The sequence below is a fragment of the Bos javanicus genome, chromosome 16, assembly GCF_032452875.1.
Source record: "Bos javanicus breed banteng chromosome 16, ARS-OSU_banteng_1.0, whole genome shotgun sequence".
In the NCBI taxonomy this organism is placed as follows: Eukaryota; Metazoa; Chordata; class Mammalia; order Artiodactyla; family Bovidae; genus Bos; species Bos javanicus.
The window spans coordinates 81,607,132-81,632,906 of NC_083883.1; the positions used below are offsets into that span (position 1 = coordinate 81,607,132).

General features: G+C 56.6%; 1 protein-coding gene and 1 long non-coding RNA gene across 2 annotated transcripts; both read left to right on the forward strand.

Annotated features, from left to right (window-relative positions):
- The first annotated feature begins 89 nt into the window (after positions 1-89).
- On the forward strand, positions 90-13,130 carry TNNT2 (troponin T2, cardiac type). Its single transcript, XM_061381819.1, has 18 exons — positions 90-236; positions 2,259-2,548; positions 3,502-3,599; positions 4,091-4,245; positions 4,959-5,008; positions 5,704-5,714; positions 5,775-5,828; positions 6,537-6,602; positions 6,942-6,977; positions 8,281-8,314; positions 9,441-9,501; positions 9,711-9,827; positions 10,218-10,295; positions 10,647-10,757; positions 11,645-11,754; positions 12,090-12,180; positions 12,627-12,667; positions 12,899-13,130. The coding sequence occupies exons 1-18, from the start codon at positions 90-92 to the stop codon at positions 12,942-12,944; spliced, it is 1,596 nt and encodes a 531-aa protein (XP_061237803.1). The 3' UTR covers positions 12,945-13,130.
- A 2,605-nt stretch (positions 13,131-15,735) lies between these two features.
- LOC133228246 (uncharacterized) lies at positions 15,736-21,201 on the forward strand. The gene is made up of 2 exons (XR_009730148.1): positions 15,736-18,758; positions 20,727-21,201. It is a non-coding gene; the product is annotated as an uncharacterized LOC133228246 (long non-coding RNA).
- Positions 21,202-25,775: the final 4,574 nt, after the last annotated feature.

Sequence of the window (25,775 nt, forward strand, 5' to 3'; positions counted from 1 at the left end):
GCAGGGTGTGGAGGGCAGCACCACGCTGCCCACCCCCTTGCACTCGCTCATCTATACACAAAGGCCCTGCACTCATCCTTCTGGGGGGGATGCACGCCCAGGGCAACCTCAGGTTGGCGTGTGAGGACAGCACTCAGCCTGGGCGCCCACCTGACCGTGCCCGCCTCCCGTGCCGGGCCTCCTGCGGGTCCTCAGGGCCGTGGGCACCGTCTCTGCGTTCTTGTCCCTCCTCTGCTGTAAGCTCAGAGAGGTGACTTCACTTTGTGTGCAAGGGCAGGGCATCCAGGGCAGGCCAGCTGTGGTGGCTGCAGTGATGGCCGCCCACGTGCCGAGTCAGTCCATCCTGCCTTAGGACGGTCCCTGGAGGCCACACACAGTCAGGCCACAGATGCCTGGAACCTGCCAGTCTTTTCCTGTGGGGCCTCGGGTGCCAGAGCCCTCTCCCAGGCATCCACGCAAGCAAATTCTGTCCCATTCGAAGGACTTTTGAGCTTACAGGGGACCCACTGCAGTAGCCTGAGCTAAGGGAAGCTGTAGGAAAAGCGGTTCCTAAACTGCAGGAGATTTCGGGCCAGGACACAAAGCCCCGCTGGGCCCCCGGGGGCCAGACCAGGAGAGCGGGTGGCAGCCTGGCTGCTCACTGTCCCCCGGTGCCGGCTGCTGGCTCCTGGCTTCAGCAGGTCCCGACCCGGATCTACTGGTGCGGGAAGGGCCACTGAGCCTAGAGGAGGCGACTCAGGCCACTGGGCTCAGAGGCCCCCGGGGACCGTGGAAGGACAGCCTCAGCTGAGACGGGGCCAGGTCGATAGCAGAGCGGGTGAGGAGCGCGTGACGGACGGGGCCTGGGGCTCCCCAGGCAGCGAAGTTGAGGGGTGGGGGCGGGATGTGGGTCAGGAGAGGGGGGAAGTGGGGAGAGGCTGTCCTTGCCTACGGAGAGGAGTGTTTATTGCCCACAGGCGGCTCTTGGCAGGGCTGGGGCTCAGGGCCCAGGAGTCGGGCAGGACGGGGGCCCTGAGAATTCAGAGCAGGCCTCCCCTAGGTCTGCTTCCTCTTCTTTGTTGTGTCCCAAGCCCTTCCGTGACCCAGGCGCTGTGCTGGAGGCCGCAGGCACAGGCATGCAAGCAAATGCGAGGCCCCTGGGTGCTGGCCGCGTGGACATTGTAATCTAGTGGGTTTAGCAGATCGTAATTTTAAAGCCATCGTGGCGTGAACTTCAACCATCTTCCCTGCCCCTTCACTCAACCAGCTGCCTCTTTGAAGAGAACCCTTGCTCTTGGCTGGAAGTTCGACCTTGAATCTGACCCCCTGCAGTGGGTCTACTTCCTGCCCAGTGGGGAGGGCTTGCCACATGGCTTGGGGGGCAAGCAGACCCCTCTGTAGGTGTGCTCACTGAGGCTGCCAGAGCCTGCCTCTCCCCCAAGGGTGTTCACCCGCTCGAGGAGCCAGTAGCCTGGAAGCACCCTTGTCCACACATCACCACAGCTGAGCTTCTGCCCCCACCCTCCCCCCAGCCTGCCTTCCCGACTGCTGGCATCCACTTTATCGGGGTTCTCGGGACAGACAGCTGGCTTGTGTTATGTGCCTGCTCCCTCCTGTCCCCTGCCTGTCTGTCCTGGTTTTAAATAGCTTATCTGAGCAGCTGGATGACCACATGGGCTTATATGGCCTGGGGTACATGTTCCCTTAGCCCTGTCCCTGGCACCTGCCAAAATAGCAGCCAACACCCCCTCTCCCCCTGCCCCCGCCACCCCCGGCGTGACTCCTGCGCACATTCCTCCCACCGCCGGGGCGCGGGCCTGCTTAAAGCCTGTCCAGCCCCTGCCCTCGCCCAGAGCCCGCGAGGTGGAGCAGACACCACAAGACCCGTTGGCAGCTCCTGTTCTGGGTAAGACTGGGGCAGGCTCTAAGAGCAGAGGGGTGCCCTGTAGTCTGGGCCCTCTGTCCCAAGTCGCAGTGTCCACTCTGACTGGGTGTCGGAGCTGGGAGAGGCCCCCTTCCCTCGGGAGCTTTAGAGGGTGGCGTCTCTGAGACGAATCCCTGAGCCTAGTTTAACCGACCCTCAGCCTGAGGCTGGAGACTCGGGTCTGAATCACAGACCTCCCACTGAAGGCCTGGGGCGGGTGGAAGGTCTTGGGTGAATAGCTGTCCCTCCCTGGGTCTGTTTCCTCCTTTGTAGGATGGAGAGATAATTGCCAGGCCTCTAAATGAAATGATGCTCCGACCCCCGGGGACCCTCTCCTGGAGCCTCCTCCCTCCAGGCGGGGAGCCCCTGCCCCATCCTGGGCAGGTCCTCCCCACTCCCCGGGGAGCAGAGCCGGGCCCTGGGTGCCCACACAAGTCAGTACAGTCCTCGCGGCCACATCCTCCTCCCTGGGGTTCAGAAGCTGTCAGAACTGATGAGAAAGGCCGCCTGCCAGAGGCAGCCAGGGGACCAGGGACCCCGGAGGCTCTTCCAGGCGGACGCAGGGTTGGGCCCCACCCTGGACAGGGCGCGGGCTGAGCGGCGTGGAGAGACCCACTTCCCGGTGGCGGGGGCCCGGCTCCCTGGGTCAGCGTGTTAACCCTGAGTCCAGTGCCACCAACCCAGGGTCCCTGCCCCCCATGCCCCTGGGGAGAGCGCCTGCTGGAGCTCTTCAGGGAGAACCACTCCCTCCTGAAGGAACACGGGGAGCGGGCGCCTGGAGATGGGCGTTTGAGGCTCGTGCTTGTCCTGGTGCAGCTGGGAGGCCTGACCTCTTGAATTCCTCCTCTGACCTGGGTCTTCGGGCAGGAGAGGAATCTGGGAGGATCGCATTGCCCTGGTCCAGCTCTGAGGGTGGGCCAACAGCTGCGGTCAGGTCCAGCTGCCTGCCGGGCACAGGGCTGAGAGTGGGGCCTCCACTCTTCTGTTTCATGGATAGGTTAACGGAGGCACAGAGAGGTTAAGTGACTCTGCTAAGGTCACACAGCAAAGCTGGGTATTAAACTTGGGCCTTTGACAGCATGGCCAGTGTTCTTTCTGCCTTCTATGGTTTCTGCTTTATTCCCCAAGAAAGGTCACCCTGGCCTTTTGGCTGTGATGGCAACCTGCTAGAAAGGGCGGGTGGGGGCCTGCCGGCCTCTCTCCCAACTGGAGGCCCCCCCGGCCCCCTGCCTTCCTGCCACCAGCGCCTGGACGCGATCTCAGATGCCTCCTCTGGGCTGGAAGCCCTCCCCCACCCCAACCTGCCTCTTGAGCGGCTCTATTTTTAGGAGCTGTGTTTGTAGGAGCAGGGGGGCTCACAGGGCTGTGCGGGGGCTCAGAACCGGCAGGGGGGCGGGCCACAGAGGAGAGAGCGTGAGAGCCGCACCCCAGGCCGGCCAACCCCCTCCCTGAAGACCTCCCTGAACCCCAGGGTGACAGACTCCTCCCAGGGCTCAGGCCCCTGGCCTGACTGCTTCCCTGGGGCTCCAAGCAGTGCTGACCTGCCAGTTCTCACCCACCCTGGGCTAGGGGCTATCCCCCTGCTGCTCTCCCCCCAGGCCCCATTTGGAGACTCTCTGGGATGAGTACCCCCACCCAGGGGAGCCAGCTTCAGTCCAAAGCGCCCTGTTGCCAGCCCCGCCCTGCCTGCCCCACTGTAGGTCTGTTTGCTCTGACCCAGCAGGGCTGGACGACTGGGAGCAGGTTCAGAAGAGTTGCCAGCCTGAGGCTGCGGCCCGAGGCAGCTGCAACCCCGGGGGCTGTGGGCGGGGCACCTTCAGCACCTCTTAGCTTCAAAGGGGCTGCCTTGTGGCAGACACCATGCCACCTGCCAGAGCTGGGGCTCGCGGCACGTCTGCAGACAGGTGCCTGGGTGGGTCTCAGCGGTGAGGGTGGGGTCTGGGGGATAGGTGAGGGGGCATCAGCACCCCATCCAGGGCGCTGTCACTGCGGCCTGAGTCACAGGTTGGCGGCCGCAGCGCTGGGTGCAGCCTCCCTTCACCCCAGCCTTCCTCCCCTTGGAGAAGAGGAAACTGAGGCACAGGGGGCCAATGGCCTTCCCATGGTCACACACACGGGGTGTGGAGCCCGTGTCCCGAGCCATGCCTGCATCCCAGCCACCCCTCTGGCCTCTCCCTGGGCTCACAGCGACGGGGCAGCAAGACGCTTCCGTGTGGGACCCTGGGCTGCCTCCACACAGGCCTTGGGATGGGGGCTCGGGCCCCAGCTTCTGTTCTCAGCGCAGCGTGGGGGATACCCTGGAGAAACTCCACGGAACTGGGCTTTTCGTAGAGACAGCAGCTGTGAGAGATGAACAGACCCCACACCCGCCCAGGGTCCCCAGGGAACCATCACACAGGCGGGCACGTGGGCATTGCCTCATCTGTGATCCTCCTTGGATGCCCTGCTCAGCTTGCACTCCCCGTGTGTGGTGTGTGTCTGGGGTGTGTGGTGTGTCTGGGGTCTGGTGTGTGTGATCTAGTGTCTGGTGTGTGCTGTGTGTGTGTGTGTGTGTGACCGTGTGTGAGGGTGAGCCCCCCAGCCGTTTACCTGTGTGTCTGTGGAGCCACCAGCAGAGTGGCCCTGGGCAGCTCTGCAGCCACGTGTCCCCCACGTGTCCCCCGGGTGTCCCTCTGGCCTCCACAGGCCCCGCAGCCCTGCTCTGTCCTCTGTGTCTGCCCCGCGGCGGTGCTGAGAGCTTTACAGACAGAACTGCCGGCAGCGGCCCCTCCCCGTGACCGTGGGCCCTGATTTTGGCTCTGGGTGTCGGCTGACCCTGCGGGTTCTTCCCTGTCGCTGAGCTGCTTTCGGGGGAGAGGCCTGGCTGTGGAAAGACTCAGAGCCGTGTCCAAGGGGCGCGGAGCCTGCAGCCTGGCCCTGCTGGGACGGTGTCTCTTCCCGACAGGGGCGGGGGCCCGGTGCAGCTGGTCCAGGGCTGGGGGATGGCAGGCCCAGGGCTTCCCGCAGAGCTGGGTGGCTGGCCCTCTGCCCACCCGGACTGTCTGTCTCTCTGCAGAAGGAAGAGGAGGCCATGTCGGACGTGGAAGAGGCCGTGGAGGAGTATGAGTGAGTCCTGGGGTGCTGGGCAGGGGCTGTGCCCGTCGGGGGCGTGGGGAGAGCCGCACTCTTGCTTCCAGCCTGTTGCCTCGGGCTGCCCCAGGCAGGGGGCTGGCCATGAAGACCCAGGGCTACGGGATGGGCTGGGCTAGGGGCTGGGGGCTGGGCCTCTTGAGAAAAGACCAGAGAGTTTCCGTGAGGTCCCAGAGGCCACAGAGCCATTGTGCCCAGAAACCCGCCCCAGACCTGGCATCACGGCCTTGGGGGCTGCTGGCCCTGCCCTCTTCCCTGTCCCGGGGGCCAGGGAGGGGGGCACACTGCAACCCATCAGTCAGTCGTCCCTGGGGGAGGCAGTGCCCAGGGCAGATAGGACCGCAGACATCGCTTGGACCCTGAATGCCCCGTACTGGGCACCGAGGGTGCAGAACTGGGGGCTGAGTGGACGGCTTGTGCCCGTGGACTTGGGCCGGGTGGACGGGGATGGGGGCGTGCAGAGCCCAGGGACCAGCACTTGCCAGGTTTCCTGGGGGGGTCGGGGGGAGGCAGCTGAACGGAGCCGGGCTTGGCTGGGCTGTGGGTGGGGTTGGGCAGACTCCAGGACCCAGCACGGGGGTAAAAGTCTCCTGGAAAAGGTCATGGGGTGTGTGCGCGCGTGTGTACACGTGCGTGCTGTGTTCCTGACAGCGTCTCCCCTCACGCTGCAGGGAGCAGGAAGGTAAGCACACCCAGACTCTCACTGGGCGGGAAGACAGCCTGGCTGGAAACTGACTGTCTCTTCTGTCCTCTCTTGTGCTCACGCCTCCTCCCCGAGCAGAAGCAGCCGAGGAAGGTACGGGGGTGGGGGTTGCCCAGGAAGCATCTCGCCTGTCCCCAGCCCCTGCTCCCAGCTGAGCAAAGTCCCCCTACCAGCCCCCGCTTCCTGCGGGCAGAGTCCTAACGGGGCCATGCCGCCTGTCTGCTCCACCGCCTGACTGGGCTGGGGGCCACACCCTGCCAGCAAGTGATGAAAATAGAACCCCCCCCCCCGCCCCGAATTCTGCCCAGGCCCTAGCCCTCTCCCATGCTGGGCAGCCTCTCACCCACACGGGTCCTTTCTGGTTCCAGACACTGAGGAAGGGGCTCCAGGGCCTGAGTCTAGGACAGGACCCTGACCCTGTGCTGTGACATCAGAGAACGAGCTGGGGAGGGAGGCTGAGTCAGACACGGGGCCCAGAGGCGGCCCCACTGTGACAGCACCTCCGGGTGCAGAGGGGCCTTCAGCCCCAGAGAGGAAAGTTTCAAACGAGAGGACCTTGCATAGACTTCCCCTGAAGGAGCAGACACGGAGCATTCCAGGCTTTGTGGCCCCTGGTCCTGCTGAAGCTGCCACTCCAGGAACATTCTAGAAACGGTCTGCAGGCCATTGGGCCCTAGTTTGCAGCTTCTGGTTTAAACCAAGAACAGAGCGGCCCCTGTCAGCCACACAGGTCCCCCCACACTCACTGGGCCCCACCCCTCCCTGCGCCGGGCCCGCTCACTGTCTGGTCCGCTTCTCCAGAGCACGAGGAGGCGGTGGAAGAGGAGGCTGGAGGCGAGGCTGAGGCTGGGGAGCCCTGCACCGCAGGTGAGGCCCCTCCTGGAGCGAGGGGGGAAGGGGGCCCTTCTGAGCTTGGGGCAGCAAGGGCCCCAGCGCTGCTCCTGAGGCAGCGGGAAGGCCCCCTAGACCGTGCTCTGCAGCCTGGGCAGCCCCCCGTCCAGGCCGGGCTCAGCCTCGTCAGTACACGCTGCACCTGCTTCTTTTGGCCAGGCGGTCCTGGGCCCTGGCAGGTGTGCACAGGTGGATCCTGGACCTGGAGCCCTGCAGGGCCCCCTTGGCTGAGGACGTGTTGGGGGGACAGGGGGCTACTGGCAGGGCCTTGAGCTTGGAATCGGGACCGTGACTCCTTTCTCATGTTCTGTTCAGAAGATGGAGAAGAAGAGGAAGGTAGAGAGGCTGAAGGTGAGGCCCACTGGCCATTGGGACATGGTGGGGAAGCCCCTCCTGCAGCTGTGGGGGAGACCCTGGTGGGGAGGGGGAGACCTTGGGGGGAGGGGGAGACCCTTGGGGGGAGGAGGGGGAGACCCTGGGGTGGGGGAGACCCTAGGGGGAGGAATGGGAGACCCTAGGGGGAGGTGGAGACCCTGGGGGGAGGAGGGGGAGACCCTGGGGAGTGGGGAGACCCTGGGGTGAGGGGGAGACCCTGGGGGAGGAGGAGACCCTGAGGGGAGGGGGAGACCCAGGGGGGGAGGGGAGACCCAGGGGGGAGGAGGGGGAGACCCAGGGGGGAGGAGGAGACCCTGGGGGGGGGGCGGGGGAGACCCTGGGGGGAGGAGGGGGAGACCCTAGGGGAGGAGGAGACCCTGGGCGGGAGGGGGAGACCTTGAGGGGGAGGAAGAGACCCTGGGGGGGAGGAGGAGACCCTGGGGGGAGGAGGGGGAGACCCTGGGGAGTGGGGGAGACCCTGGGGTGAGGGGGAGACCCTGGGGGAGGAGGAGACCCTGGGGGGGAGGGGGAGACCTTGGGGGGCAGGAAGAGACCCTGGGGGGGAGGAGGAGACCCTGGGGGGAGGCGGGGGAGACCTTGGGGGGAGGGGGAGACCTTGGGGGTGTGGGCATAGAACCGTGTGTGTCTGCAGGTTGGGCTCCTCCTTCCAGAAACGGTGCCTTGGAGGTGCCCAGGGGGAGGGGGCCAGGTTGGGTCAGGGCAGTGGTCACATCACATCTATCCATGAGGTTTCTGCAGCCTGGGTGAACCACGGGAGGGTAGGGTGTCTGGGGCTGAGATCCCAGGCGCGGATGGTCCATGGGGTAGGTCACTGCTGTGGGCGCTGTTGACCTACAGCCTTCACAGGGGCCCAGGTGGCCCGAGTCACACACTGGGGCTTGGAGTCACACCCATCAGCTTCCGGTCCTGAGCCGCCTCAGGTCTGGGGGGCGACTGTGGAGGCAGAGACTTAGGCAGGGACTCTGGGGCCAGGACCCCAGGATGTGTCCTCGACCCCTCCTCCCTGCGTGGCAGGCGCTGCTGACTGAGAGCGCTGTGTGCACTCGCGTCCCCGAGACCCCCTGAGCATCAGCCCTGAGTGGAGCCTGGGGTTTGCAGCCCTGCCGCTTAGTGCTCTGGTTGCTCCTGCAGTCCGGGGATGGGAGGGACTCACTGGTGACGGGCAAACAGAGGCTCATGGGTGCCAGCTTATCAGGGGCACAGTGGGGCCAGATCCAGGCCTCCCGACCCCAAGTTCACGTGCTTTCCTCCTCTCCAGATGGCCCGGTGGAGGAGTTCAAGCCCAAGCCCAGGTGAGTGGTGAAGCCCTGGGAGCAGAGGGCCCGTGAGAGAGAACCCTTGGGACAGGACTGGGTGCACGTGGCACAGTGGGCACAGGCTGGGATGCGGCAGACACAGACCACCCTGTACAGCTGTGTAGGTTGTGTGCGGTAAAAGAGTCTCTGCTGGGTGTGTGGGGGTAGGGGGTGGGGCGGCTGAAAACCACCCACACTCCGTCACCAGCGCCTTAACCCTAACCGTAACCCTAACCCTAACCTTAACCCTAACCCTAACCCTAACCCTAACCTTGCTACAGTCAGCACTATGCCCATCTAGAGGGAAAGGACAGACCAGCCATGGACCTGGGCAGACACCCTGTCCAACCCCTCAGGAGAGCTGGGACACTGTCCTTGGTGGCTGGAGGAGGACATGAGGGAAAAAAATTTGGAGAAGCCAAGCAGTGAAAGCGTGTCAGTCTAGGCATATGGCTTCAGAGGGTCACAAAGGGCCATACAAGGCAACTTGGGGCTATACAGGACACACATGGGAGCTCTGTGTGCAGAGGAGGGTGGGGCTTTGGAAATGCCAGCCCCGCGATCTGATGGTGCCTCAGCACACAGTTCAGGAGACGCTCCAAAAGCAGCCCAGCCTGGCAATTCCAGCCCCTTCCCATCCCCTCATTGGAGCAAACACTGCGGTGTCTTGGTTCAGATCCCCACACCAGAGGGCAGACAGGAAAGCAGGGCTCAGTGTCCTAGCCTGGAGTCCCACAGTGAGTGGGTGAGGTGTGTGAGGCCGACCGCTGCCTCCTGGGCTCCTGGGGTCGGGGCCAGGAGTGTGGGTCAGCCAGGGTGCAAGCCAAGCCTCTCTACTTCCTGGCTGCATGGTTTTGAGCAAAGCCTTATGTCTCTGAGCCTCTGTCTTCCTGAACGAGATGAGTGGTTTCCACTCCAGGTAACTGTGAGGATACATGAGGCCACTGTAGGCACCCCAGTCCCGAGTGGGCGTGGGGACCCCGGGTGGGCACTGTGCTGTTGTCACCGCGTGGAGGCTGGGTCTCAGCCTTTCTGCAGGGAGGAGAGGGACCTGCCCATCCCCGGTACCACAGCCCCTCTATGCAGGGAGGGCTTGGTACTCACTCCTCCTTCTGCCCACCAGGCCCTTCATGCCCAACTTGGTGCCACCCAAGATCCCTGATGGAGAGAGGGTGGACTTCGATGTGAGTGCCAGCTCAAGGAGGGCAGCCCCCGCCCCACTAAAGACCTCAGCCCCCCGCCCCCACACCCCGCCACGCTTGGGGGAGGACACGGGGGGAGGGGCATCGTGTTCGACACCACCCTGAGCTCAGCCCCAGTTGGTCCCACGACCCCAAGGCTTCGCTCCTGCCCTGCGGGCGGGGTCGCCTCTGAGTGCCGCCCCCCACCCCAGGACATACACCGGAAGCGCATGGAGAAGGACCTCAACGAGCTGCAGACACTGATCGAGGCGCATTTCGAGAACCGCAAGAAGGAGGAGGAGGAGCTGGTCTCCCTCAAAGACAGGATCGTGGGTGTCGTGCCCTCTGGGCGTCTGGGAGGAGGTCCAGAAGGAGCCCCCAGGGCCCCGCCCCGTGCTCTCTTCCCTTCCCCACCCCCCAGGGCAGAGCGGAGTTGGCATCTCAGCTCCCACCTCCCGCACCCTGGGCACAACCCCGCCCCAGTGATGAAGGGCAGATGCCGTGACCCTGAGCCTGGATTCTCTCTCCACGCTCTAGCCCCTCCTCCCCGCCCCGCTCCTGCTCCACAGGGCTTGGCCCCCACCTCCCTGCACAGAGTGGTGTCCACACCGGCGGGGGCGGGGCCGGCGGGCACTCAGGGGCCGCGGCGAAGGCCGTCGGGCCCTCTCCGGGGGCTGAGGTCCGTCCCGAGTGACCGCAGCCTTGCGTCCTCCCCGCAGGAGAAGCGGCGGGCAGAACGCGCGGAGCAGCAGCGCATCCGCGCGGAGCGCGAGAAGGAGCGGCAGACGCGCCTGGCGGTGAGTGGCCGCTGGCCTCCGTCCGCGGGGCCCAGGGTCGCTGTCCCGGCTCTGACAGCAGAGGAGACAGAGATGCCCAGAGTGTCTAAGGAGACGCCCCATCCCTCCGCAGCGCGCCCCCGGGAGCCGAGCCCGCATCCCCCTCCTGCGCAGTTGTGGGTGGGCCCCCACGGCAGGGCCCCCTGTCCTGGAGAGTAGCAGGCCCTCGGGAGCTGGAGCCCATCTGTTCAGCCCCTCTTCTCCCATCGGGCACCGCCAGCGCCAGACATGTGCCGGGTGCGCCCTCAGTGCTGGCCTAGACTCAGGGCGTCTGGCCCCCAGCGTAACCCATTCTCTCCCCGCGGGAACCAGGAGGAGCGAGCCCGCCGAGAGGAGGAGGAGAGCCGCAGGAAGGCGGAGGACGAGGCGCGCAAGAAGAAGGCTCTGTCCAACATGATGCACTTCGGAGGCTACATCCAGAAGGTGGGGCCTCCGGCTCCTCCTGTTGAGGGGGTCTCGGGAGAGAAATGCCCAGCCACTGCTGGGAGACCGCGTTCTCACACCCAGACCCCGAGCTGGCTCTCCCTGGCTGGCTCTCCCTGGCTGGCTTTCCCTGGGAAGAGCTGCCGGGCTGGGGGCTCCAGAGCACCAGCGCTCTTCCCGGGTGGCTGGTGCAGCCGGCAGGCCCGAAGCGCCATCTCAGGTCTGCCCGGTGTGGCCTCCTGCAGCCTGGAGGCTGTCTCTCCATTTGTAGGATGGCATTAATGGTGCCGTCTGCCTGCTCTGAGATGGTCAGACGAGCTACCCTGGAAAGCAGCTGAGTGCTGCCTGGATGCAGGCTGGCTTCCTCCTAGAGCCCATCACAGGGCCTAGTGTGGTGCTCCCTGTTCTTGGAGGGAGGGGGAGGGGAGCAGAAGTCTCTGTGCTGTGGACCCGGCCGTCCCCCGGGCCCTGCCTCCTGGTGACCCTCAAGCAGGGCCTGCTGGCAGTCGGCCCTGCCCCCAGCCCGCACACGGGTCCAGCAGCCGGCTCCCCAAGGCAGCTGACGCCTCTCCTTCGTGTCTCCACTCTTCCTGTCCCTCCCTCTGTCTGTTGCCTCTCCTGTCTTTCTCTGGGGCTCTTCTCCCGCTGTCCCGCTGTGCAGGCCCAGGTAGGTTCTGGTCCTCAGGTCCTTCCCCTCTCCTTTGGGGAGCCTGGGGAGGGCAAGGTGCTGGGCTGGAAGGCGGGGAGGCTGGGTGTTGCTGGCCTGGGTGTGCAGCAGGGAGGTGAGCAGCAGCCGTGCTGCAGGCAGGCCTGTCTCCCTGCCAGGCCTGGGGGTGCAGGGAGGGCAGGGCTTCTCTAGCCCCTCCCCTGCTTCTTACTCTCTCCAGACAGAGCGTAAAAGTGGGAAGAGACAGACCGAGCGGGAGAAGAAGAAGAAGATTCTGGCCGAGCGGAGGAAGGTGCTGGCCATCGACCACCTGAACGAAGACCAGCTGAGGTGGGCTGCCTGCGGGGCTGCACGTCTGGAGGGCATCCCGCCTCGCATCACCGGGTGCTGCTGCCCCACTTTCCCGCGGGGGCTTCGGGGGGCTGGCCTGGGCCTTCTTGGCAGGCAGCGCTTGGTTCCCTCTCCTTCCCGCTGGGGCTCCCCAGCTCCATGTCCTAAGGCTTTGTCCTGGCAGCGCTGGCATCCGCCTGCAGTGCTGGGCACTGCCCAGGCCAAGCCAGGGTGCAGGGCCTGGGGGCGAAGGAGGGCAGGGCTGGGGGGTCAGGATCTAGATGCAGGCAGGTGGGGACCTTCTTACTGCTCACCTCTCTTGCTGGCCTGTGCAGGGAGAAGGCCAAGGAGCTGTGGCAGAACATCTACGACCTGGAGGCGGAGAAGTTCGACCTGCAGGAGAAGTTCAAGCAGCAGAAATACGAGGTAAGCGGCTGCTGCCCGCACCCCTGCTGGTGGCCTCTGTCCCCCCACAACCCCTGGGGCCTGTCTGGTGGTGCTCCCCACCCTTGTCGGGGCTGGTGCTCCTGGAGCCTGAGGGTCACTGGGGCTGAGCAGACACTTCCTGGGGTCCCGGCCCTGAGGGCCCCCACTTCTGGCCTGAGGAAGCAGCTCAGCGCCCTGAGTCCACCGGGAGGACCATTGCACAGGCCAGGCCTCCTGTGGAGTCGGGGGCTCACCAGCGATTCGGCCCCTTCGCTCCCCCACGCTCACTTGGGGCCCAGTGTGGGTCCTGGGAGAGGCAGTGTGGTCCCCGCCACGCAGATGCCAGGCAGGAGGACGGCTTGCCCCCCAGCCCCGCCCACCTCCCCAGGCCACCTGGGCCCCCTCGCGGGGGGTGCCTGAGCTACTCTTCCCACCGTTTCTTTCAGATCAATGTTCTCCGAAACAGGATCAATGACAACCAGAAAGTGTGAGTGTCTGACTCCAGCTTCCACCCCCACCCATGGTCTCCCGGCCCCTCCCCACTCCTGTGGTCAGGCCCCTGCCCTCCACGAGGCTGCTTCGGGCTGAGCCTCTGCAGGCAGCTCAGTGTGCCCCTGCCCCCATCGGCCCTCAGCACCCCCACAACCCCTGGAAGCTCCCTCCACCACTGCCGTCCCCGTCCACCCCGTCCCCCCTGACTGGGTCCTGCTTCCTGCAGCTCCAAGACTCGAGGGAAGGCCAAGGTCACGGGGCGCTGGAAGTAGAATGGCGCCTCCTTCTCCAGGACCTACTCCTCACCAGCTGCTCCTGACCTACCTTCTCCTGCTCCGCACTGTCCACACCCTGCACAGCCACCCCCTCCACCCTGTCCCCCGCCGCAGACTGGCTGGAAGCCACACTCGTGCCGCTCCCCACCCCCATCATAATAAAAGCACCGTGCCCCCGCTGCACTCCTGTCTGTTCTCTTCAGGGGGAGGGGGCCCGTAGGGCACCCGGCCCCCAGGGGCTGCGCAGAGCTCCCGTTGAGGCAGTGGTTTCTGAGCTGAGCCCTCGGGGCGGGGCTTCTGCTTCCACTTCTGTGTCAGGGTTGCCACCGCACACCCGGGCACACTGGCACTGGTCCACAGAGCTGCGTCCGTCAGTGACCAGTTCTGTTTCCGGCTCAGCCAGGGGTTTGTCCCTTAGATCTGGTCTGCTGGAGTTTGCAGCTCCATGACCTGTGGGTGCAGCATTAAACGGGAGTGCTGTGCTGGATTCAGGGCTGGAGTGACTTGAAGTCTCAGGGGGGATTGTCGGGGAGAACGGCTTGGCACTTTCCTGAAGGCAGCCCGCAGCCCCCTTTTTGTTGCAGCAAAGGGAGGACATGATGAGGCGCACACAGTGGGGATTGCCCCACGGTGCACCTCTCAGCGTCCTGAAGTGTGCCACCAGTAGCTGCCACAGCTCACAGACGAGGAGACCGGCCCTTGGCAGGCTGTTCTAGTTGTTCTGAGAAGTAGGCGGCAGGTTGGGGGACACTCCCCAGGGTTTGGATTAGCACCCCAAGGCTTATCTTGTGTATCATGGACATACAGTTTGAAGGGTTTCTTTAGGTCTGGTAGTCCAAAGCTGGAGCTGACCTTTTTATTGTCTCAAAGGCTGTTTGGCCCTCTTTACTCCAAGTAAGAGGCTCAAGGTCATGTCCCTTCAGTGTCTCAGGGGCTTCCCTGTGAGCCCATAATTTGGGATCCAAATCAGATAAAACTCTGCCATTCCCAGAAAACCTTGCAGTTGTCTGCAGATCTTCGGTGCTCCCAAACCTGCAGGCGCTTGCTTTCCATCAGGCAAGAGGTCCAGTTGTCCCTGGGAGAGGACAAAGTCCAGATGTGTGACTTGTTTGCATATCTGGGCTTTTTCCTGGGGACCTTATATCCACATTTGGCCAAAGAGTTCAGGGTCCTGATAGTATTCTCTAGACACTTGTGATACGTAGGGCTTGCCATGAGCATGTCATCCAGGCTCCATGTCATCTTGCTCCATCCAAAGAGCAAAAGCCCTTCATCCAACATTAAGTCTCTGAGGTCTCTAGCCAGCGTTTCCCCAAACGAGGTAGGGGGTTTGAACACTTGCGGCAGGACTCTCCAACAGCGGTGTTGGATTCGCTGTGTTTCCAGGTCCTGCCATTCAAAGGCAAAGAGCAGCTGCAATTCCTCTGCAACAGGAGTGCAGAGGAAAGCATCCTTCACATCCAGGACTGAGAACCAACTGTGTTCTCTGGGAAGAGTTGTGAGCAGAGCGTGTGGATTAGGCCCCACAGGGTGTAAGTCGTGGACTACTTCATTAATAGCCCTCAAGTCCTGAACAAGACAATACTGTCCTGAGTTTGGTTTTTTACGGGGAGGACAGGGGTGTTATATGGAGACCTGCAAGGTCTGATCAGTCCTGATTTTAAAAACTTCTCCAGAATTGACTGGATTCTTTTGGGCATCTTGTCTCAGGGGATATTGTTTTAAATTAGGTGTTCCAGCATCATTTTTAGTGGAATTTATATTGGTCTTTGTTTGTAGTGATGCTTTCTAAGGCCCACTTGACTTCACATTCCAGGATGTCTGGCTCTAGGTCAGTGATCACACCATCGTGATTATCTGGGTTGTGAAGATCTTTTTTGTACATTCTTCTGTGTATTCTTGCCACCTCTTCTTAATATCTTCTGCTTCTGTTAGGTCCATACCATTTCTGTCCTTTATCAAGCCCATCTTTGCATGAAATGTTCCTTTGGTATCTCTGATTTTCTTGAAGAGATCCCTAGTCTTTCCCATTCTGTTGTTTTCCTCTATTTCTTTGCACTGATCGCTGAAGAAGGCTTTTTTATCTCTTCTTGCTATTCTTTGGAACTCTGCATTCAGATGCTTATATCTTTCCTTTTCTCCTTTGTTTTTCGCTTCTCTTCTTTTCACAGCTATTTGTAAGGCCTCCCCAGACAGCCATTTTGCTTTTTGCATTTCTTTTCCATGGGGATGGTCTTGATCCCTGTCTCCTGTACAGTGTCACGAACCTCATTCCATAGTTCATCAGGCACTCTCTATCAGATCTAGGCCCTTAAATCTATTTCTCACTTCCACTGTATAATCATAAGGGATTTGATTCAGGTCATACCTGAATGGTCTAGTGGTTTTCCTTACTTTCTTCAATTTCAGTCTGAATTTGGCAATAAGGAGTTCATGATCTGAGCCACAGTCAGCTCCCGGTCTTGTTTTTGCTGACTGTATAGAGCTTCTCCATCTTTGGCTGCAAAGAATATAATCAATCTGATTTCGGTGTTGACCATCTGGTGATGTCCATGTATAGAGTCTTCTCTTGTGTTGTTGGAAGAGGGTGTTTGTTATGACCAGTACATTTTCTTGGCAAAACTCTATTAGTCTTTGCCCTGCTTCATTCCGTATTCCAAGGCCAAATTTGCCTGTTACTCCAGGTGTGTCTTGACTTCCTACTTTTGCATTCCAGTCCCCTATAATGAAAAGGACATCTTTTTTGGGTGTTAGTTCTAAAAGGTCTTGTAGGTCTTCATAGAACTGTTCAACTTCAGCTTCTTCAGCATTACTGGTTGGGGCATAGACTTGGATTACTGTGATATTGAATGGTTTGCCTTGGAAACGAACAGAGATCATTGTGTCGTTTTTGAGATTGCATCCAAGTACTGCATTTTGGACTCTTTTGTTGACCATGATGGCCACTCCATTTCTTCTGAGGGATTCCTGCCCGCAGTAGTAGATATAATGGTCATCTGAGTTAAATTCACCCATTCCAGTCCATTTCAGTTCGCTGTCCACAAACAAAGCTAGTGGAGGTGATGGAATTCCAGTTGAGCTATTCCAAATCCTGAAAGATGATGCTGTGAAAGTGCTGCACTCAATATGCCAGCAAATTTGGAAACTCAGCAGTGGCCACAGAACTGGAAAAGGTCAGTTTTCATTCCAATCCCAAAGAAAGGCAATGCCAAAGAATGCTCAAACTACCACACAATTGCACTCATCTCACACGCTAGTAAAGTAATGCTCAAAATTCTTGGAGAATTCAAAATTCTCCAAGCCAGGCTTCAGCAATATGTGAACCGTGAACTTCCTGATGTTCAAGCTGGTTTTAGAAAAGGCAGAGGAACCAGAGATCAAACTGCCAACATCGCTGGATTATGGAAAAAGCAAGAGAGTTCCAGAAAAACATGTATTTCTGCTTTATTGACTATGCCAAAGCCTTTGACTGTGTGGATCACAATAAACTGTGGAAAATTCTGAAACAGATGGGAATACCAGACCACCTGATCTGCCTCTTGAGAAATTTGTATGCAGGTCAGGAAGCAACAGTTAGAACTGGACATGGAACAACAGACTGGTTCCAAATAGGAAAAGGAGTTTGTCAAGGCTATATATTGTCACCCTGTTTATTTAACTTATATGCAGAGTACATCATGAGAAACGCTGGACTGGAAGAAACACAAGCTGGAATCAAGATTGCCGGGAGAAATATCAATAACCTCAGATATGCAGATGACACCACCCTTATGGCAGAAAGTGAAGAGGAACTAAAAAGCCTCTTGATGAAAGTGAAAGAGGAAAGTGAAAAAGTGGGCTTAAAGCTCAACATTCAGAAAACGAAGATCATGGCATCCAGTCCCATCACTTCATGGGAAATAGATGGGGAAACAGTGGAAACAGTGTCAGACTTTATTTTTCTGGGCTCTAAAATCACTGCAGATGGTGACTGCAGCCGTGAAATTAAAAGACGCTTACTCCTTGGAAGGAAAGTTATAACCAACGTAGATAGCATATTCAAAAGCAGAGATATTACTTTGCCAACAAAGATTCGTCTAGTCAAGGCTATGGTTTGTCCTGTGGTCATGTATGGATATGAGAGTTGGACTGTGAAGTAGGCTGAGCGCCGAAGAATTGATGCTTTTGAACTGTGGTGTTGGAGAAGACTCTTGAGAGTCCCTTGGACTGCAAGGAGATCCAACCAGTCCATTCTGAAGGAGATCAGCCCTGGGATTTCTTTGGAAGGACTAATGCTAAAGCTGAAACTCCAGTACTTTGGCCACCTCATGGGAAGAGTTGACTCACTGGGAAAGACTCTGATGCTGGGAGGGATTGGGGGCAGGAGGAGAAGGGGACGACAGAGGATGAGATGGCTGGATGGCATCACCAACTCGATGGACATGAGTCTGAGTGAACTCCGGGAGTTGGTGATGGACAGGGAGGCCTGGAGTGCTGCGATTCATGGGGTTGCAAAAAGTCGGACACGACTGAGTGACTGATATGATCTGATCTGATATTGGTCTTGCATTTATGGCCTTCCCCAGTGTGCCATCAGCCCACACTTCTGACCTCACCTTGTGGTAGACTTCAGGGGGAAAGAATTCTGTTTCCTTTTCTGGGGTTTCTATGACTGTCACTTGTAGGCTCAAGGCGTGCTCCAGTGGAACCCTGATGTCAAGCTCTTCTGGTGAGATGGTTACTTGAGCATTTAATTTACAAAGGAGATCTTGTCCTCAAGGGGAATTGGACCCTCTGGCTTATATAAGAAGCTATATGGAAGGGTAAGATACCCTAATTAGCATTCCAGAGGTTGTAAAAATGTTTAATTGTTTTACTTCTCCAGAAATCCCCATGCCCTGATAGACTGGGACGTTTTCTGTGCTGCTTTGGTGTTTACCACAGAGTAGGTGGCACCCATGTCTATTGGAAAGTCAGATTAACTTGTTCCCCACTGTCAGGGTTACCTGGGCCTCCTGGGGGAAATTAAGATCAGACGTTTTAAGTCCAAAGGAGCCCCCAGCTTCTGCGTTCGTCAAGGGTGCTTCTTCCTCCCAGGAGAGAGGCTCCCGCCTTCCCTCTGTTATTTTTCAGTATCTTCTCTCAGCGCTTCTCTCCTTACGTAAGTGCATTGTCCCCCACCACCTTCCTTCAGGCTGCTGGTCTTCAGCGCTGCTGCCAGAAAGGCCACCTTCTGGTTTTCACCTTCTTGTTTCTGCATTGTTCCCTGTTGTCGAATACCTTAAAAGTAATTTCTACTAATAGAGAAAGGTTCATTCCAAACACACCGTCTAGCTTCTGTAATTTCCTCCTTGTGTCTGGGGCGCTTTGCCCGACAAAGGTCGTATTTATCACCCTTACGTTCTCATGGGCCTCAAAGTGTGTAACGCCTATAAGCTTGATAAAGCCTTTCTAGAAACTCTGATGGATCTTCGTTTGGTTTTTGTTTTAGCTCCTGAATTTTGTTTAAGCTCTTTTGTCTGGGCACTCCTTTTCGAAGACTCATTAAAATACATCCATAATGTTGTAGAAGTGGGGTGCCCCGTTATTAGGGTCTCAGTTGGGCTCGCAGTGGAGACTGCGATCAGCTGTGAGTTGCACTCAGATCCACCAGATGGAACTGGTGCACTTCCTCCCTAACTTTGTCAATAACCATTCTTTCTTCTTCAGTTAATGTCAAATCCATAAGCGTGTGACTATCCACCCAAGTGGAGTGGGGAGTGGCAGATATGGAGGTGAAATGCTCAGTCATGTGGAGTGGGTCCTCTTGATGAGCAGGGCTACAGATCTCAGGTAAGAAAATCCGAGGCGGAGAAAGGAGTGGGCCATTTGCATTAAGGCCCCCTGGGGTTTCGGCACAAGGGGAGTTGCTCTGCTGCTGAAGTGGCTCCCAGGCCAAACTGAGCGCCCTGTCTGGGACGGTGACACCCGACCAGGCCCCTGTGACTCGGGGGTTGCCATGGAAACATCTGTCTGTTCCCCATCAGCAGTGTAAACAGGAGGCAAGGAAAGCGGAGAATATGCTGAAGACATGGGAGTGGGGGGCGGGGCATGCAGCCTGCTCAGCGGGTGGGGTTCAGGCTCTGGCATAACCGTTCCCCATTCCCACCTTCTCCCCGTGGAGTGGGCTTTCCCTTGGGCTTCCTTTCAGGTCGCTGCCCTACAAGGCGGCAGTCCTTGACTCTTTTTCTCCTGATGTAATGATGTAATAGCGTAAATGCTTCTGTTTATGGAATTTCATCTTTCTGTCCTTTTATTTTGCAGAACATTTCTAACCATGAAATTGTATTATAAATGGGGGAGTCATTCAGGGGTCTTTGCTCTTCTGATCCTAAAATATATTGGGTCCACACTTCATTACAATATTATATCTTTCCTAGTTATAGGCTCATGGCTGTATTTTGCCCATTTATCTAATATATGCCCCAGATGGAGTACCCCCCATTTCTACAAGCTTTGTAGCACCAAGATACAAAGGACATAAACAAATTCCAACAAAAACAGCACAAAATCCAGCACCAATGCATAGATGATCTGGCTACCAAATCAAGTAAATAAATTTCACCCTACAAAACAAACGAACCAAGTTCAGCTAGGCTAGTCCTGCCCGACAAGAATTGGCTCCCAGATGAATCAGTTCCCACTCGAATAGTCCAAAAAACACCTTTCCCCCACCCCAAACAGGGTACCTCAACCAAACTGGCTTGTCTCAAAAAGGAAAAGTCCTAAGCGAGGGAGGAATATGTTCCCGGTATGCACACCAGAGTGATCTACCCTACAAAACCCGAGCTGTCAACTTACGACACAGGGGCACACAAACCACAAACAAATGAGCTGGCTATTGAATTGAGTAGACTCACCCTATAGATTAAGTCAGATCCTTGTTACACCTTCCACACGCTGGGGGCAGCTGGCACCATTTTCAGGGAATCTTGAGGGAAAGACTCCCAGAACAGTCGGTACAGGAGCTGCTTAGGATCCCATCTCAATACGGCGAGCCACGAGCAGCAAAGCTCCCACACTGGCATGCCTAGTTGTTACCAAGTTCAAGCTCACTCTGCTCGCCACACCCTAGGGCAATAAAGGTGTTGAGGCAAGGAACATGGCTGTATTTGGGAAGCTGGCCGACTGAGAAGATAGTGGACTAACGTCTCCTAACAGCCATATTATCGGGGCCTCGATGCCAGGAGCTCTTACGAATCAGAGATGGGGGAGGTTAGGACACAAAGTAAAGAGGCCATTCAGTTCTTGCAAGTATCCCCTAGAAGGCGAGCCTTGGGCAGAGGGATGTGCTAGTTTTATTCCCTTACAGTCATCTCATGGGTGGTGTGAAATGGAATATCTTCTGTCATATCAACAAACAAAGATACCACAGCTATCTGTGATTCTGTCCTCTCCAAATGTGGATTTCTGAGCGGTAAGCAGGTGAGAGGCGCCATTTGCCACAGAAAGAGCTCAGGGATCTCACAGTCCTTCACAGGTGAGAGGGCAGGTTGTCTCTCTGAGGCAGGCCATTATGTACCCCCACAATACCTACAAGACATGGGTTAAAGTCGCAGAAGCAGACCCAGTGTTAATTCAAAATTAACTGTTCTGGTTACAGACTGACTTTCCTAGCACCCTCTCCAGCACTGATTCTCTGTGGCGTGTTTGACAATGGCCATTCTGACAGGTGTGAGGTGATACCTCATCGCAGTCTGGATTTGCATTTCTCAAATAACTAATAATGTTAACATAATTTCCTGTGATTTTTTTTTAAAGGGTGTGAGTGAAACTTATCTCTTGCCAGTAACTTCTTGAACATCTGCCTTGTTTAGAATTGGTTCTGGATGAACACTCCTGGAATGTTTCTTGAGGACAGCTGTTGTTTACTCACAACCCACAGACCTTGTGAAGAGCGAGTGCCCATGAGCACAGCTTTTGACGTTGTTGTGGAAAGCAGTCACAAGCTTTCTTCCTGTCCCTTTTTTCTGTTTCCTTTTTCCCTGTGGGTTCGTTCTGATCTTATGTTGAAGTAGAGCTGGTTTCCAGTGTTGTGTTTGTATCAGGTTTACAGGAACTCAGGTCCCTCACAGCGGCTGTCTGCCGGCTTCAGGCGGAGCTGCTGTTCAGGCACCTTCCAGCTTGCCGGTGCTGACGCTGAGGAAGCGCTGAGCAGAACACGTTTTAAGTCCTCCAGTGACCGGTACTGGCATCAATGTCTGTTTTCCAAATAAAAAAAGGCAGTTCCATACTCCTCTCAGCAGTGATTCTTACCATTCACATCTCATCAGCACCACAGAAGTGCTCCCTTTTCTCTATGTCTTCTCCGTATTTATTCTTTGTAGGCTGAGGATGGCCTTTCAAAGGTGCAGAGTGATCCCTTGTTGTGGTTTTGATTTGCACATCTCTAACAATTCGTGATGTGCAGCAGGTTTTCACAGTTTTTGTTTTAAACAGTGTGTGTGGAAGTCACCGTGGAAATTTTCTTCTTCACTTTCTGCTCAGTTTTTAATTATTTTCGATTAGTTATGCACGGACATTTTTACAGAGCCGGTATCATTCAGAGCCGGCAGCCTTGTGACTGTGAAGCGCCCATGAGGCTGGGTCCCTGACCTCTCCATCCTCTCTTAGGGCCTGTGGCGTCGTCTCCATGGAAGCAGGGGGTCAGCTTGAGCCCAGCCTTCCTCTCTGCACGCTTCTTCTTTCTCTCCCAGCAACGGTGACGGCCGAGCTGTGCAGGAGCAACCCGGCCGGGACCGTGCTCCCAGGACGCTGAGAAGCGGGAGCACGCGGGGCTCCTCAGAAGCGTGACCGTGACCGCGGGCAGGGGTCTCCTCCGAGCGCCGTGCCCGCGCCCTGCTCACCCGGTTGTCATCAGACTTGGTGGTGTATGGGGCCCCGGTATCGAGATTTCACGGGTAGAAACCATTCATTTCTTTCCTGCGAGAGGAAGGTCCCCTTTTACCTTGTTTGGGAGACCCCCTACGCAGATGACACCACCCTTATGGCAGAAAGTGAAGAAGAACTAAAGAGCCTCTGGATGAAAGTGAAAGGGGAGAGTGAAAAAGTTGGCTTAAAGCTCAACATTCAGAAAACTAAGATCATGGCATCCGGTCCCATCACTTCATGGGAAGTAGATGGGGAAATAGTGGAAATAGTGGCTGACTTTGTTTTTCTGGGCTCCAAAATCACTACAGATGGTGACTGCAGCCATGAAATTAAAAGACGCTTGCTCCTTGGAAGGAAAGTTATGACCAACCTAGATAGCATATTAAAAAGCAGAGACATTACTTTGCCAACAAAGGTCTGTCTAGTCAAGGCTATGGTTCTTCCAGTGGTCATGTATGGATGTGAGAGTTGTGAACAAAAGCTGAGCACTGAAGAATTGATGCTTTTGAACTGTGGTGTTGGAGAAGACTCTTGAGAGTCCCTTGGACTGCAAGGAGATCCAACCAGTCCATCCTAAAGGAGATCAGTCCTGGGTGTTCATTGGAAGGACTGATGTTGAAGCTGAAACTCCAATACTTTGGCCACCTGATGCAAAGAACTGACTCATTGGAAAAGACCCTGATGCTGGGAAAGATTGAGGGCAGGAGGAGAAGGGGACAACAGAGGATGAGATGGTTGGATGGCATCATTGACTCAATGGACATGGGTTTGGGTGGACTCTGGGAGCTGGTGATGGACAGGGAGGCCTGGCGTGCTGCCGTTCATGGGGTCGCAAAGAGTCGGACATGACTAAGTGAACTGAACTGAACTGAACTTTTTAATAAAGAAAGATGGCTAGCTTTAATTACATAGTAAGGGTTACACTGTGTACATGTATACAGTAATCATAAAATCATGAGACAGAGCAGGACGAGCGGACACCCAGGAGTGCCTTCTCCAGTCGCAGCCTGCTCCCCTACCCCAAGGTTGCTGTCCTCTGCCTCCGAGCCAGTGGTCTTGTCCGCGTGGCCCCCCTGGCATGCGGCCCAGCATTGCCCAGCCCCACTCTGTGCGCATGTGCTGTGTGTGCTGGTTGGCCCCCTGGGTGGCTCAGCAATGTCTCCCTGATTCTTTCATCTGGGGGGTAAAATTTTTTAAAGATAATTTTTATACCTAAACACAAACTGACTTGACGGCTCTGGAGCATTCCCTCATCTGAGCTTGCACGCTTCATCTCTATGTCGCTCATGATGTCCTTTAGGTTGGTTTTGGTCTGGCTCCTGAGGGTGCAGAGTCCACACTTGTGCGTCCTGGCGCGGTGCTCGTGGGTTTGTGTTCAGGTCGGAGCAGCACTGTGGGCCATGTGTGCTTGGACCCTGCGGTCTGAGGCAGGGTAGGTTCAGAAGTGGTCGCACCCCAGCTGCACCAGGCTTCCCATTGCTCCGGGTCCTGCTGGCGTCTGACGCCGTGATTTTCTTGTCAGCCAGGCTGACGTCTGACTGTGATTTTCCTGTCTGCCAGTCTGGCAAGTGTATGCATAGCTTATTCTTATGGTTTCAATCCCTCGATTATTAGGAAAGTTGTACATCTTATTGCATTCACTGACTGTCTTCTTTTTTTAAGTTTTAAAAATTTGTGGTTACATACATGTAACATTTGCCATCTTAATCCCTGTTGAAGTGCGCATTTCAGGGTCCATCACACTGGTGTGCAACCGTGACCGCTATCTCCAGAACTACTTCTATCTTGCAAAACTGAGACAGTCCCCACGAGACGCTCAGTCCCCATTCCCCTCCCTCAGCCCCTGGCACCCACCATCCTGCTTTCTGTGTCTATGGAGCCGACTGCTCTCCGCCTTGTATGAGTGGACTCAGACATCACTAGTTCTTCCATGTCTGGCTTATGTCCCCGAGCATAATGCGCTTAGCGCTCATCCATGCTGCAGCCTGTGTCAGAACCGCCTTCCTTTCAGGCTGAACAACATTCATGGTGTGGATGGGCCATGGTCTGCTTGTCCATTCTTCTGTCAGTGGACACGTGAAATAGCTACATTCATCTCTTACATCTTATAATACTTGTGGGATGACTTCAGAAAGTGCCATGAACCAAAATTCATTTACGTTAACTTTATTTTTTAAAAACTTTTTATTTTGAAAATCTTCAAAGCTAAGAAGAAGGGAAGAATACATGTGAGCTTCTTTTGTGTTTAGGAATTAATGTTTTATGGTATTCACTTTAGGCCTGTTTGCCTCTTTACCCCCATGAGGCTCACCCTACCTGGGGTTCCTGGAGACTCCTCAGGTGGGCTACCTGGTAATTATTCCAATATATCAGCACATTCAGGTTGAGTAGGGAGGTAGGTTCACCTGGTGAATTGATTGCAGGGCACGTGGATCAGGCAAAAAGCCAAAGGGCAAGTGAGGTTGCTGCTGGAACCTCCTTCCGGTCGATGGTCCTTACTCAGCAGAGACCAGACCTGCCCCTCGGCTCCCAGCCCGTGTGTGATGTGTTTTCTCAATACTTCAGTGGGGCAAGAAAGGACCAAGCCTGCCAGAACCAAGGTGGTGTGTTCAGCGTTATCGTGACGGCTGTAAAAGCCGTTAACGTCACACAGAACCAAAGGGAAAGGGGAGGACCGCTCTGGGACAAGTGTGGGGACAGGAGACTGACCCTGGGCTTCTTTCTGCCGTCCCAGGAGGTTACAGAAATCCGCTTACTTCTGCCTTGAGGACCCAACAAGCAGATACGTGGGGTCCTAACCAAGGGTCGTCCACCCCAGGGGCAGGGTCTGGGGACTGTGTGGGTCTTACCCCATCCACATGGGTCAGGAGCCTGTACCCAGAGACCACATATCTGCCGTTTACCTGCGGTGTGTCTTGTCCCCGCTGAGATGTCCAGCATCTGAATTGAGGGTGTTGCCTTGATTGACCTGTGCTCCTTCTTCTTAACCTTCTCGAATGCATCCACGTGAGGGCAGGCGGCTCTGAGTGGGCTGCTGCTCTGTGTTCTGCTGGGTGAGAACCTTTGGTGGCGACATATTAATATCACATCACATGTCCAATTCGTAGGGTCACAACTGTCTGGTTTCCCCTAGACCAAGCTCAGGTAATTTAATTTGTAATTTATTTGTTATTTTATATTGGAGTAGAGTTGATTTCCAATATTTTGTTTGCTTTAGGTGTCCATGAACTTGATTCAATTATACATAGATGTATATCTATTTTTTTCCTGGTTTTTCCTTAGATAGGTTATTAGTTTGTTCAGTAGAGTTCCCTCTTCTATTCAGTTGGTCCTTTTCCATTATCAACTCGGTATCTTCAGTTCAGTTTAGTTTAGTCGCTCAGTCGTGTCTGACTCTTTGTGACCCCATGAATCATAGCATGCCAGGCCTCCCTGTCTATAACCAACTCCTAAAGTTTACTCAAACTCATGTCTATCGAGTCAGTGATGCCATCCAGACATCTCATCCTCTGTCATCCCCTTCTCCTCCTGCCTCCAATCCCTCCCAGCATCAGGGTCTTTTCCAGTGAGTCAACTCTTCACATCAGATGGCCAAAGTACTGGAGTTTCAGCTTTAGCATCAATCCTTCCAATGAACACCCAGGACTGAGCTCCTTCAGAATGGACTGGTTGGATCTCCTTGCAGTCCAAGGGACTCTCAAGAGTCTTCTCCAACACCACAGTTCAAAAGCATCAATTATTCAGCACTCAGCTTTCTTTACAGTCCAACTCTCACATCCATACATGACCACTGGAAGAACCATAGCCTTGACTAGATGAACCTTTGTTGGCAAAGTAATGTCTCTGCTTTTGAATATGCTATCTAGGTTGGTCATAACTTTCCTTCCAAGCAGTAAGCGCCTTTTAATTTCATAGCTACAATCACCATCTGCAGTGATT

Bases quoted from the DNA above. Each gene is read 5' to 3' on its own strand.
- TNNT2 (XM_061381819.1), top strand. From the start codon at position 90: ATGCACGCCCAGGGCAACCTCAGGTTGGCGTGTGAGGACAGCACTCAG. The intron at 3,600-4,090 runs GTAGGTCTGTTT...CTGGGCTCACAG, and splicing joins CCCGCCCTGCCTGCCCCACT to CGACGGGGCAGCAAGACGCT. The intron at 12,181-12,626 runs GTAAGCGGCTGC...CGTTTCTTTCAG, and splicing joins TCAAGCAGCAGAAATACGAG to ATCAATGTTCTCCGAAACAG.